The 13,948-nt window shown below is 42.2% G+C and overlaps 3 protein-coding genes across 3 annotated transcripts; 1 reads left to right on the top strand and 2 right to left on the bottom strand.

The window, feature by feature from the left end:
* Nucleotides 1-3,660, bottom strand: LOC140946740 (uncharacterized). Its single transcript, XM_073395846.1, has 2 exons — nucleotides 3,633-3,660; nucleotides 1-1,946 (listed from the first exon to the last, which is right to left on the bottom strand). Exons 1-2 carry the CDS (start codon nucleotides 3,658-3,660, stop codon nucleotides 94-96), a joined length of 1,881 nt encoding a protein of 626 aa, XP_073251947.1. The 3' UTR covers nucleotides 1-93.
* Nucleotides 3,661-4,555: 895 nt separating this feature from the next.
* Nucleotides 4,556-8,230, top strand: LOC140946741 (uncharacterized). The gene is made up of 2 exons (XM_073395847.1): nucleotides 4,556-4,841; nucleotides 5,947-8,230. Exons 1-2 carry the CDS (start codon nucleotides 4,556-4,558, stop codon nucleotides 8,103-8,105), a joined length of 2,445 nt encoding a protein of 814 aa, XP_073251948.1. The 3' UTR covers nucleotides 8,106-8,230.
* A 481-nt stretch (nucleotides 8,231-8,711) lies between these two features.
* Nucleotides 8,712-13,599, bottom strand: LOC140946742 (uncharacterized). Its single transcript, XM_073395849.1, has one exon. It carries the CDS (start codon nucleotides 13,597-13,599, stop codon nucleotides 8,974-8,976), a length of 4,626 nt encoding a protein of 1,541 aa, XP_073251950.1. The 3' UTR covers nucleotides 8,712-8,973.
* Between the last annotated feature and the right edge of the window lie 349 nt (nucleotides 13,600-13,948).

Below are 13,948 nucleotides of genomic sequence, written 5' to 3' on the forward strand. Positions count from 1 at the left end.
GCGAAAATATGTCCAGTCTCAGTAATGCCAGTATTGGTAAGGACGAAGTTCCTTTGCTTGAAGCCCTTTTTGTGTGTTACTCTTAAATCTGTCTCAGCCAGTATTGGTGGGCTGCAAAACACCAGAAATGTTTTCATAGTTGCCAGTGGGACTTGAATTGCAAAGGTCGCAAGTATTAGAGCAAGTAGCGTCACAACCACACCAACACGAACTAGCAGCATTTGTTGCCGGAGCAACGTAGCTGCCAGCTGGTGGAACCGGAGAGGCTGGTGGACTTGCCCCAGCTGGTTGACTCGGGTTACCTGGTTGACTTGCACCAACTGGGGGAATTGGCGCTGCTGTACCTTGGCCCTGTCTTGCACCAGGATAACCGCCCGGCGGCGGGGTCACGACGGACGGGCCTCCCCCGGGAACAAGACTTGGTAAAGGAGCCGCAGTATTTCCTCCGGGTGATACGCCAGTGTTTGTAGACGGTGTGGGTGGCAAACTAAGAAATTCACCAGGCGCGGGATACCCCATGTTTTCATTACCACCGGCAGGATATCCCATATTTTCATTTCCACCAGCAGGATATCCCATATTTTCATTACCACCGGCAGGATATCCCATATTTTCATTACCACCGGCAGGATATCCCATATTTTCATTACCACCGGCAGGATATCCCATGTTCTCATTCCCACCCGCAGGATAAGCCATGTTTTCATTCCCGCCAGCAGGATATCCCATGTTTTTATTCCCACCGGCGGGATAACCCAATTTGTTGTTGCTGCCTCCACCCGGATATCCCATGTTATTGTTGCCCATAGAGGGGTATCCCATGTTACTGTTACCACCCGCCGGATACCCCAAGTTTTGATTTCCACCAGCAGGGTATCCCATATTTGAATTTGCGGCTGCAGGATAGCCCATATTTTGATTGCTAGCTCCTAGAGGCCCGGCATTTTGATTTCCACCAGCTGGATAACCAAATCTACCACCGGCGGGATATCCCATATTTCGGTTACCAATAGCTGGATAACCAAATCTACCACCGGCGGGATATCCCATATTTCGGTTACCCATAGCTGGATATCCCATATTCAGTTGCCCGCGGGCGGGGTATCCCATGTTAGGTCTCCCAATAGCTGGGTATCCAAAGTTTCTATTTCCTCTACCCCTAGGATACCCCATGTTTAAATTATTAAGAGCTGCTGCGGTCGCTAGATTGAGACCTCCAAGTGGTCCGTTATTCGCCGGGTACCCCAAGGGTACATTACCTAGTGCAGGATACCCCAGGGGGCTCCCACCTTGGGGAACCCCAAGTTGAGGATACCCAGTCAGAGGAGCAGTTAACGATGACCCAGCATTTCCGGGAAGCAATGAACTGAGGGGAGAATTATACGGTGGTATAAGGTTTGTTAACAGGGAGGGAAAAGCTTGTGAATTCCCTTCAGTCGAGTCTCCACCAAGTCCCTTCAATAATGCTGCCGTTAGCAGCAACTTATTTAGGCTTGATTCCTTTTTCTCTGGTGCTGACGTAGCTGGAGCCGGTGTTACAATAGGCAGTATTTGAGGCACAATTTGAGCTTGAGCTTGAACCTGTGCAGATTGGGTTGCCTGGGGTACCACAGCCACGATTGGCTGAGGCTGGGGCTGTGGTTGAGGTGCCGCTATGATGACAGGTCGACTTGGCTCCTTTTCTGGAGGATTCGATTTTGTCACATTGATATGAAGGTTAATGTTGTGCGTTTGTGGCGCAGGAGTTGTCCTTGGAAATGGTGAGGGTGTTGGCGGGTTTGTGGTATTCAGAACTCCGCCGAAGCTGGAGTAAACATTTTTTCCATTCACTTTGACTATAACCGCCTTGGCTGAACCTTTGGTATTCCTCAACTTTTTCTTGCGCTTAGACAATGCTTTCAAAAGGTGACTAAAATGTTTTCCCGAATGTAGGAATCTCGAGGGCTCTGTAAGATAAGGGAAATTATTAGACACTCTAAAGCAATCGTTACAAGAGAGTCACCGTAGTGTCTCTTCAAACGGACACTAAGGAGGACACTTAGTGTTAGTTCTTGCTGGTCCTTCCATCATTCTCTTGATTCTCTATAAGTAGGACACCTCGCTAAGACATGCTGCTTGTCTTCGACGGCACCCACCTTAGAGGGACTTAACTATACCCCCTGCCTTATGCAAATCGTTTCCCCAGAACATTATATGCTTTCTCCCTTTCGGAAGACTCGAAATAGATTGGTACCTAAAGACGAAAGCATATGAAATTTTAAATGAGGATTTTCTAAACTACGGACAAATTTCAGATCTTAATGCATTTCCGTTATTAGTATAACTCGTTATGGCTTTATTATCATTTTATGCTAAAATACGACCACACAACTCCACGACCCATAAATTGTATGACAGTAGTTCGTGGAAACTAGAGTTGCTTGTGCGTCAAGCCATAAAGTAAGGGCAGTGAGTCGACAAACACGCTCACTGTTCTTTTTAATTCGTTTACTCAAAGTTAATAAAAGGTAATTACAAGTTTATGATTTTAAGTGGAAAAGAAGAATAAATAGACCTTCCATATCCGCAGGGAAGTAGCAAAACAATGAGTGTTATGAAGGCGCTTACCGTGCTGTAAGGTCCTGCCCGTAGGTTTGTTGCGATGATGGTTTACACGGAACAGAATCTTGTGCAACGCCTTGAATTTACTGACACGATGTTTCGCTAAACGGTCATGTTTGGCCGTGACGTGATACAAAACGATCAAGTTTAAAAAAGTGCATAAAAAAACGCTTCTCATTGTCATTCATTACTTGTACTTCATTTTCTCATATTACTATCTGAAAATAGGTAACAAGACTTCTTGTTATGTCTTGTCTAAATTGAAAGGTGGAATTTAATATTCAAGGCCACCCGCTTTCAACCTGGTCACTGAAATGCCTTGCGCGAAAGTCGCATGCAGACAGGTTCTCTTGTGTGAAGTGGACTCTTGCTTAGTCCAACTATGTTAATATAAACAGACATGATATTTTCGGGTTAAAAAAATAACAAGGAATGTGCAGCATTATTGGAATCATAATTTTGTCGGGGCACGTAACAAAGGTGTTTTGTCAGATCGATGACTACTTTAGGAGTTGAAAATACTTCTTCTAACGGAAATATGGCAGCACCTTTTCAGCGCCAAATAACACATCAGTAACATTTTACAGTATATCTCAGTATTAGAAACGATAAAGCAATGAAAAGAGCTTGCTTAAAATAAAGCCTTTAACCTCTCTTTGAAAATGACATTTTTCAGGAGAAAGGCTATATATTTTTTCCTTAAAAAAGCCTTGCTTTGTAGGACTTTCTAATGACCCATCCAAAAATCGATATTAGCCAGGTCATGCATAGAACTGTCTTTTTAAACAACCTTAAATAACTGGAACAGGCATTGAAAAAATTTCTAAAGGACGGTCTGAATGTCTTCATTTGATTGACAAACACCGGAGTAAAAACATTGAACCAAAAAAACTAAGAGAGAACATTTTCCGTTCAACATTTTCAGTCAAAATATGACATAAAATGAAGAAACGCTTATATTCTCCTTGATAAGTACGGCTACCTACGGTAGCCTATATATACGGTACGGTAACCTACGGCTCCAAACTGACCACTTTCGAGAGCAGTTTTGAAGTACATATTAGATGAGAGTTACAGAACATTTAAGGACATTTCCAAACACGCCTCCGACGAGCCTTTAACCGGAGCTTCCAGCGCTTTCAGCCTTTAGTGAACATGTTTTGCTTGATCCTTGCTTCAAAGCAAGTAATTGACTGACAAACATTAAGACTCCGATATTAACCCTTAATTGCCCCCAAGATAAAAACGCTTGGTTTCAACTGTTTCCTGCCATTTTTTCATCAACTCATTAAGACTATACAGTCACATATTTTATTCTTAAATTAAAGTAACCTTAATAATGACGGCATGTTTACTTTTCAAATTAACTAAAATTAGATAAAGCATGACAAGGAACACTAATTATACGTTATTTTTTATCATTAATGGACGGAAAAATACGCCAAGGTACGCATTCATTCACCTGTGCCAACCTTAAAAATTACCTGAGATATATTGTTCTTAAAAGGAATGGATTTATGTTGCATACCACATGGTTTGTAAGCCGTTCATACAAGTCATAAAATGTGCAAAGAAAACATTTCGAAAAAGCCTCAGAAATTGTCCTGCTCTGTTATCGTAAACCTTTATTTGATGGTAGTTGAATTAAGTAGTCTTCGTTTCCCAACATTTTCAGATATTTTTGGCCGAAAGGTGTCAGATTCGTCTGTTCTAACACCTGAAAGAACCTGTTGATCTCTTTACAATACAAGATATGAATTTTTAAAGGCCAGGCGGTGAATTAAACAAAGCTTTCACGCCGATAGTATTGGTGACCCATTGACTTATATTTCTTTGTCATATTTCCGCTTGGAAAGAATGTAAACCGTAAAATCACATTTCCAATGGTTTGGTTTGTAGTTCTCCTATACAGAAATGAACAACAGAACACGGCGTAGACATTGCTCTGGAAAACATGAAAATAGTGGTGCATTTCTCATCCGGAAGAGTGCTGGATGTGTTGGTTCTGTCATTTGTAATATTTGCCACTACTCCATCTAAAGCGTATCATGAAAATCGACAAAAAAATGTAAATCAAGGAAAGAAGGCAAATGAACTACGGACAAGATTGCTGGTCGACAATGTTAAAATACCATCGCACCACAAAAATGTTAGCGGTGTACATTTTGCGACCATGCCATCTGTGAGAAAAGTGGAAAATATGGCAAGTTTACATCGCAGTGGACGGCAAAAGCTAACAGGTAGGTTAAAAAAGTGTCATTTTTATGGCACATTTGATCAAAACGTTCAAATAAAAAAGCAATTCGGCTGCCTAACATAAAATAACTACTCGCATGATGAGTGAATCGTGTCATAACTGTAAGCGCAGCTATCAAAATATATCGCATTGAAAACGTAATCGAACTATCCATTACACTTCATTAACTGTCATACTAGAATGGATACGCTTTTAGCGGTAATTAACCTGTTAATCAGTTTCTAAATCACTTGAATATTCGCTATGTTGTAAGACTGTTCCTTTATAAGAAAGTATTTCAAAGCATCGAGTGACATATACATGGGCACTCAATCCGTTTCATAACAAGTTCCATTTTGTTGTAAAGCGAGAGAAAAATTAAATACGAAGATTGTGTTGGTTGATCCATCAGATTCGCGCAGCCAACCGGTTCTCTTTACAACAGGGCAATAGAAACTACAATTATTTATACGAGCGGAGAGCATGGCTTTAAGACCCTGTCACATGCTTGATTTAAAGCTGAACCTTGTTTAAGGTTGCAAAGCCCCATTGTGAACACATGAAAAAGGCGCGTATTAATTGCACCTTGAAACATCATCATTTCTCTGTTTTGATTGGTTAAGGAAACATACTGCGATGATCCGGACTAGCTTTACAACAGGTTGTTACGCATTAAAAGTCGAGGCCTTACCTTCTTTTCAAACATTGTGAGTTTGCAGAGTAGAAGACAAATCTGCTTAGCAAAAAACTGTCTCTTTTCCTCTATCTCAGGTGACTAAAATTGCGCTGTTTAAATAAATACTTTCGGTCTCTGCATTTTTCCAGTCACAAAAAGAGGTCTTTCATGAAATCTTCACGATAAGCAGATACCAAATCAATTTTCAACATTTTTCCAAACAAGAAGGTACTTAACAGCTGTGACTAAGTAAAAATGAACAATTTGGTTAAGAGAAATACCATAAATAATACTCATTGCGCAATTCTTTCTTAGACTCTTTCCCAATCCATAAGGTCTGGGCATCAAGTTTAGGTTCTTCAATCTATAACAGGAAAATGTTTCTGTGACATGTTACTTTTTATTTGCTTATGACTGTTTCTTGCTTTTACAGACTTTATTTGGCGGAGGAGTGTCCCGCCTTTTAGAGGAAGAAAGCATTGGAATGGTGTCTCAGTCACACAACCCTTTTACGACACAAGACTTTATAAAAAGCAGCTTACAAATACCAAGGACCTGGAGGTCGACGATGAGCCATATATTGTTCTACCTCCGGATAACACGATCAACACCAAAGAGGAAGCGTTTAAACTTGATGAGGAAGGAGCGACGACGGCCGAGCCAACAACACCTTTAACAACACCTCCAACAACCCCAACAACGCAGACAACGATCACTACTGTTACTACACCTACCACACCACTGACAACACCCACAACACTTCCCCCCATCACTACCATTACTACACCCCCTACCACTCCAACCACTCCAACAACTCCTTCGACCACGCCCACACCTCCGCCAACTACAAAACCGACGGAGAAGGTGCAGGTGATAGCTATACACGCTGGAACGCCACCTATAAAAAGGGCGTTTCCGACCGCAGCCAACATTAACCTCAACTTAGAAATTGGCGATAACGGTGATGCTAGTCAACCTGAGCAACACGAAAGCGTCCCAGTGACTCCCACGGCTCAGAGCATTTACACTATCAATCAACAAGAGCAATCTGCAGAACAGCCTACTCCGCGGGTAATAATAGCACCAATGCCGGGGGGAATGGGTGCTTCTCAAAATCAACAGCCTCAAATTATAATGGCACAGCCGGCTCAGACACCACCACAACAGCCGCAAGTTGTGTACGCTCCCCAGCCGTCTGCCCAACAACAGCCGCAGTATGTTATAGCACCACAGCAACCAGAACAACCTCAACCAGAATACGTTATGCAAGCACCACAGGCTCCCCAACCTCAACCACCACCACAACCAATCATCATTGCTGCACCAACACCACCACCTCTCCCCGTGCTCTACCAGCAGCCGGTTATTCAACCTGTTCAACAGCCTGCTCCAATTTCCACCTCTCCGATGTATCTTCAACAAGCGCCCCCTCCGCGAGCAGTCATAGCCGCACCACAAACACCGATGTATGGTCAGCCAAACGTGGCTGCTCCTCAAGTAAGCATTTCTGCGTCACCGCCAGCCTCAATTACAGTGAATTCCCCTGGAGTTCAGTCACCCATAGGAGGCCTAAACAATATGCTTATGCCTGCGTCTTACATGGGAATGCCTCCAGCGAATCCGTTTCTCATGGGAAGTCAAATGGGAATGAGTGGTCTTCAAATGCCTCTCTTTCAAAATCCGCAATTATCTTTAAGTCAAGGGTGGCCTTCGCCACTGGGCCAGCTTCCCCAACAATTCCCTTCATCGCCTCTTTTGTCATCTTTACCTCAAGGATATGATCCTCTACTTTACAGCGGTCTGATCGGAATGTTTGCAAATGCAATTCGTTCGTCCATGATCCAGCCTCAACCAAATGTCCTGGCGTCAGCCTTGGCACTTGCAGCAAGTCAAGCTCAGGCACGCAATCAGCCCGCTGATCTTCTCACTGCTGCTTTGACCCAGGCCTTGGCTCAAAACTTACAACAGGGCATTCAACCAATCAGCAATGCTAAATTGGTGCAGGCATTGTCGCAAGCCCTGTCTCAAGGTCAGCCTGCAATGCAACAGAATTCGAACGTTCCAGGCTACCCTCCACAACCGCCTCCACCAAACCAACAGCAACCACCACCACCACCTCCACCCAACCAACAACAACCATTACCACCACCACCACGACCAGGACCGACTCCTTATCCTCAAATAAAAATTCCTCCTTATCAAGTTGTTCCTAATACGGACCAACCACAGTGGCCCCCTTATCGAGACACTAGGTCCGATGCTGCAAATAATAACTACTCAGTAAACAAGGTTGGTAAAGCACTTGCAAGTGCCCTAATCAAAGCAGCAAGGAAGATAGCTAGTCGCAATCCGTCTGTTACAAAAACAAGTCACAGAGACTCACGTTACAGACACCGAAATCGGGAAAGAGAACGCTCATTTGTTCCTTTACAACATTCGCGTTTAAATTCAATGACAATGAACCCCGTAAAAACGCAATTAACTGATATGGACATGAAGACTATTTTCGCCATGTTTCGTCCATTTTGGAAAAACATAGCAAAGCGTTGTAATCTTAGAGGGTGTCTTTTGTTGCAAAGATGTTCTAGCTAGTTTTTCCAGGGGAGTGCTTATGCCCTCTATTAATTAAGGTATCGTACTGATATCATCTCTTTGGTACAACTTTTGTGTCCTTATATTAACGTTAATCAGTGTAAATCATGATTCGTTTTCCAGAAACAGTACACAAAGAAACCCTTTTGTAATTAAATTTGTTTTCCACTTTCATTATCAGTTTTTATAGTTTCTTAGGGGGTAGTGAAGAAAAATTTGGTGACTCACATAAGGTGACAACCCATCCCCTAAAGAGCCTTATAGAAAACCTATAGTCCTTAATTTTCGGAAAAACGCGAGTTGACCTAGCGTGCGAACAGCAGACGCATTTCCGTTCGTCGCTCCTCTTCCTCCGAAAACATTTTTCGGAGGGAGAGAAGCGACGACCGGAAATGCGTCTGCTGTTCGCAGGGTAGAGTTGACCTTGTCTTTACAATTATTATTTCTCTCCTTGCATTTTTCCTGTTTAGAAAAGTCAAACGGTGTGCTGTTTTAATTATCTCCTCTCGCAGCCATCGCTTAAGACACAAAAAGCAGAATCCTCTTTTCCCATTTTCTAGAATTTTTATTCTCGTATCATTCCATTTTTCTCTATATATCCTTGTCCTCTCTCGGCTAAAAATCTGATTATTTTTTTCATAGCATGATTAAAACAACCTCTTTAATTTCCTATATCTTCATATTTTTAACTTTCTATCGTGTCAAGATGCAAGGCAGAGGTTTGTTTGTACTTTGATTCCTCTCAATTCCCCATTATTAGTACTGTTATGATCCTCTAAAAGCAGTTCTCAGGTGCATTTTGCCCTCGTTCAACGCAAATTATCACAGTTTCTTTTAAGCATACACCATAAAATGATTGTTACTTCCACTAATCCCTTGATTTTGTAGTATTTTCGTGCTGGACCTCCTTGCGATGTATTGTTGCCTTCCTCGTTCCACTTTGATCCTTCAATGTCTTTCCTTGTGGTGGAACCATAAGAACTGTTTCAAAACTGCTGTCACTCTCAAGACCTGGTGGTGCCTTAGACATAAATAGTGGCCCTGGACGCTGTCCTTGGGTGTCAAACGTAATCCCAGGAACTATGTCCTGACTATCAGTTGCACTTGTCGAAGGAACCGATACAGTGTCAGAGGAGCTGTCGAGAGATGATTCACTTGAACTGGCAGTTTTGTGATGTGGTTTGGTTGCACTGTTCCATTGTAACATAGCATTTTCGAGTTTTGAGTTAAACTCGGTTGGTGACTGATTCATTAGAGCCGATTTCCAGTCTTGGTTATCATCAAAACCTGCTTGGTCAACACTTCCCTTAGATTTTGAACCGTATCCATGAAGTCCATTTATATCGTGAGCGGCTTTTCCGTTTCCCATGGACGCTGAATCAATCATTTTCTCTATGGCATCTAATGATAAATTTGGTAATCTTATCCGATGCCCATCCCGAATCCCTAGATTATTACCAATGCCTTTGCTGCGATAATGGGCTCGTTGATGGATAATTGCTTGCGGTCGTGGCATGAAATGAAATCTGTCGGAGAAACTAAGGGGGCCTTCACGGTCAGGGTTTCTTCCCTCGATTTGCCGTTGAAGAAGACTGGCCTGTGTATTGTCTAACCCATCTAGTAAGCCGGGTGTGAAACTTGCGTCAGTTCCACTGTTCGTATCTTGAGTATCACCCTGCATATCATCTTTCTCTGCAAAGGTTTCTCCGCTATCCGTTAAGTCTCGTCTACTACTCAGACTACTCTCCGCAAGTCCATTCTCTGGTGCACTCTCAGCAATTGGTTTTAATTCTGTTATACTTTGCTCAGGATAAGCTGGACCTCCATCAAATGGATTTCCTAGGTTTTGGGTGACGCCGTTCTCCCCCCCTGCGTAATTCGAAGGGAGGGTAATAATTTCCGGTTTGTTGTGTTCAGTTTCTTTTTCCTCATTAGCATAGTATTCAGGAGTTTGGTGTAGCTCATTAGACTCTTCATTTCCATTTGACTGAAAAGCAGTCCTGCTTTCTGCATAAGGTCGTTGCACTTGTGCGTCGTCTCTAATAAACGAGGTCTCTGGAATCTGAGCGACTTGCTGGTGAGACAAATACGTCATTGGCTGTGGGACGTTGATTTGACTGAATTGTCTCTCTGAACCTAAGGGCCACCTTCTAATAGAATTGCCTAAACCAGATAGCCTTCCTTTTACTAAAAACGGCGTTTTCGTTGCCATCAGCTGTTTCCACGAAACACCCCTATCAGAGCCAAGACCAATTGGAGTGTATAGTGGTGCAAAGGAGCGGATATTTGGTAACATGCGATGATTCAGGACATAATTTACCATATTTACATAATTTCTGGTGACGCGTCCTATATTTTTTGGTCTATTAGCAAGAGAAGGCTGTTGCATTTTGTTCGAGTTTATCTTAGGGTTAACGATTTGCTCAGTTGCATGGTGTAATTTTTCTGATGAATTTTCTCCTCTTTTACTATCGATCAAGGGGTGATGTAATCTATTTCTACGAGCTAAGTCTTCTTTGAACTTTAAAAGGCTGGAAGATTCCTTTGTGACTTGGATTCCTTCTCCTTTTGTTTTACTTGCTAACTTTTTTCCTGGTTCCTTTATTACTTCCATTTTATGACTGGGCAGGGTAATTTGATTACGGCGGCTAAATCCCTTGGATTCACGTTCGATACCACTTCCATACTTGGAAAAACCACTATAACTTTCTCCGTTGTCATAGACAGGCTGGACACGAGCTTCAGTGTCCTTATAAACACTTCTCAGAACTGGGTTGTAGATTTGAGGGAAGAAGCCCCTCCCTTGAAGAATATTTAACGTCAAAGCGCGTTCCAATCCGGGCAACCGAGAGGGCCACTGAGAAGAAACTTTGCGAGGATCAGCCATTAAAGATATTTTGTTTTGCCTTATAGGAAACCACTTGTGAGACATTGCAAGAGGCTGATTAACCGCTTGCATACTCGTCAGTTGTGGGTTGATATAACGAGAACTTCCTTGAATTCGTTCGTCATAAGGACTGGTGTTTCCATTGGGGATGTCCTTGTAGAATTTATTAGCTTCTACTTCTATTACCTGAGGATATCGGCCATCTAATGAACTTTGATCGTTGTGAGATAGTTCTTTAACGCCTGCTTGCGGAGGAGGAAACGATGGAAAATTTAAATTGTTTTCGACGACTGAGCCTTGATCGCTTTCCGCTGGATATTCGCTTTTTTCTTGTAACTCATTTTCGACATTCGTTTCGATATCTGGCTCCCTCATTCCAGAAACAAAACCCAAGTTCCGAATAGGAAAGAAATTATAATTTGAGGTTGGCATAAATTGTAAATTGTTTCGGAAAGGAAATCGTCTTGCTGGAAATTCATTTCTTTCCATATAATCATACTGCTGCTGTTGAAAAGGCATCATGGGATACCGCAAGGGAGGGCGAAAAACGAACTGTGGATTAACAAAGGCTAGGGAATTTAATAAACCTCGTGATCTCATCGCTCGTAAGCGATTTTCCATCTCCATCTGCTGTGCTTGAAACTGTTCTTTCGAATCCAAGAACTGCATCATTTGTCTTTGGTCAGGTCCTATCCCAAAAGGTGACCAAAGCGTTCCATGTCCATACTTTTTCGCTGGATAAATGTATGCCCCACTGATACGGTCTTGGATATAATGTCTTGCAATTTTCCTATTTTTTCTTTTATGCATCTTCTGGCTACCCTTTTGAGTTGCTCTTGCAGGCATTGTGCTATTGAAAGGTTTAATAGTGGGAACCAAAGAAGTTCTACGTTGATTCGTGAAGAGCATGCCTTGTTTCGGCTGATTTTGAGTTGCGCGGACAATGGTTTCCTGTTCACCCCTTTCTGCAAGAGGGTTTTCTTTTCCACTTGATTTTCCCAAGGATCTTGAGTGCACGTGTAAGTCCCTTTTGCGGAAACCGTCTCGCTTTTGTTTGAGCAAAATCATAGATGCGAGTCTAATGTTAGGGGAAAAATCGTTAAGAAAACCCCAGTTTGGTCCTCCTTTTTCTTTGTCTATTGCAGACTTCCTTTGAGAAACTTTTTCGGAATTGAGGTTATCCTTGTAGAGGTTGTACGTACCAGTTATTGCATGCCTTCGCCCTCGCTGAAATGCGCCAGTATTTGACGTCGAATAAACAACTTGTTTACCATCAATATTTTTGGTACTTCGCTTTCTTAAGGACTGAAGAATATTCTTCAGTTTAATAAGCATGGGATCGTTCAGTTGGCCTAACCTTTCGTCCAAACTCGCTGTTACGTAAGACTTTCTTGGTGCTAGCCTGGTAGGTCCTTTCATCATCGAGTATGCTACATCTCCAGTTCGAGATGTAGCCTGTTGGTCGGACATTTTTTCGGAAATCAAACTGTCTTCACCCTGGCTTAATTGTGGAAAAACAGATTGGAGAGCGACGTCACCATTGTTGTATAAATCACCATAGTTTTGAATTTTCGACTTGGGTCCTAAGTGATAATTGCTTGTTAATGAAGGATCTGTTGAATCTGGTGGTGGTAAAGGAAAAATGTAACTCTTCTTTCTTTCCCAAATGTAAGGGCTTCCGCCATGTTGTTCAGAAGACACCGTTTTACGTTCAAGACCTTTCTCATACGGACTATTCAATACATCAGAGTGTAATGTCGCCTTCTGGTTTGGAAAAGAGGATCTATACGCCGTATGGCTTGGAATATATGATAATGCTCTGTAGTGGGCCATCGCTGGATTTTGTTCCACCCAAGGAACTTTTCTTCTGTCGATACCATTTTGAGTGGATAGTTTTTGCTGAGCATCAGCGTTGGAAACAAACGAACGCCCTGGTTGACTATTTCCGCGGAAGTACTTATTCCACTGATATTTACCTTTGAGGGAACGATATGCCAAGATTGAAGATCTCTGTTGCGATTTTGAAGCGTAAGGAAACCGAGGAGCATTACTACTCCTCGCTGATGGTAACATTTTAAAATTTGAATTGAAGAATGGTCTTTGGTAATGGTTTGCTTTCCAAACAAAATTACGACCTCTTTCAACATGGTTTTGGACAGCTGGAGACCAGAATGCTTGTTTTATGATCCCCTTGGAGTCATAGAATGGCTTTTCATAATGGTCTCTTTTCGAGACGTAAGGTATTAAGGGAAATTGATTTCCAATGCCACTATAAGGTCTTGGCGAGGACAGCGTCTGTTTCCTTTTGTAACTGGAGTCATAGAATGGCATATTATAACGGGTCTTATCTTGGGAGTTTGAAATCCGAGGACCATTACGTCTACTTCCAACAGCATTGTCTACTTCTGATCTCGAATATTGTTTTTGCAAATAGTAGTTGTAGCCATTCTGTGGTATTCGGTAACGACTTGGCCTTGACGCATACGATGAAAACTGCGAGGCACTCTTCCGTTGTTCAAAATCACTCTGAAACTGGGATGTTGAGAATGGAAAAGGCAACAATGTCAACAAAAATAGCAAGCACAACACCCCCGGAGGTGAGTGCATTTTATAAAACGATTCCTCTTAATTTTACTTTCAACATTTGCGAACTACTTATCAATGTGACCTACAGGAGACCTTAAAAACCATGACTTCATCATTTGAAACAACAGTAAAAAGGCGTGGCGTCAATAGTCGTCATTTATGTACCACCAGATAAAGTGGACATCGGAACCTCCTATTTGGGTCAAACTTTGCTTGTGTCCAAGGCAAGTATAAGACTGATCGAATACTACTTTTTTTTCTTATTTTGAATAAACATAGAAGAGCGTATTGGTTTGAAAAAGATGGGAGATCATAATCGCTCCATTTAGAAAATGTAACGTCATCGAAGGTGTAATTGCATCATTTGGGT

The sequence above is a fragment of the Porites lutea genome, chromosome 8 (assembly GCF_958299795.1).
Source record: "Porites lutea chromosome 8, jaPorLute2.1, whole genome shotgun sequence".
In the NCBI taxonomy this organism is placed as follows: domain Eukaryota; kingdom Metazoa; phylum Cnidaria; class Anthozoa; order Scleractinia; family Poritidae; genus Porites; species Porites lutea.

What these genes read in the sequence shown, in the direction of transcription:
- LOC140946740 (XM_073395846.1), bottom strand. Translation starts at nt 3,660, where the DNA reads ATGTACTTCAAAACTGCTCTCGAAAGTG. An exon ending in CAAAACTGCTCTCGAAAGTG is followed by an intron (nt 1,947 to 3,632) that starts GTCAGTTTGGAG and finishes CTTATCTTACAG; the next exon opens with AGCCCTCGAGATTCCTACAT.
- LOC140946741 (XM_073395847.1), top strand. Translation starts at nt 4,556, where the DNA reads ATGAAAATAGTGGTGCATTTCTCATCCGGAAGAGTGCTGGATGTGTTG. An exon ending in TGGACGGCAAAAGCTAACAG is followed by an intron (nt 4,842 to 5,946) that starts GTAGGTTAAAAA and finishes TTGCTTTTACAG; the next exon opens with ACTTTATTTGGCGGAGGAGT.
- LOC140946742 (XM_073395849.1), bottom strand. Translation starts at nt 13,599, where the DNA reads ATGCACTCACCTCCGGGGGTGTTGTGCTTGCTATTTTTGTTGACATTG.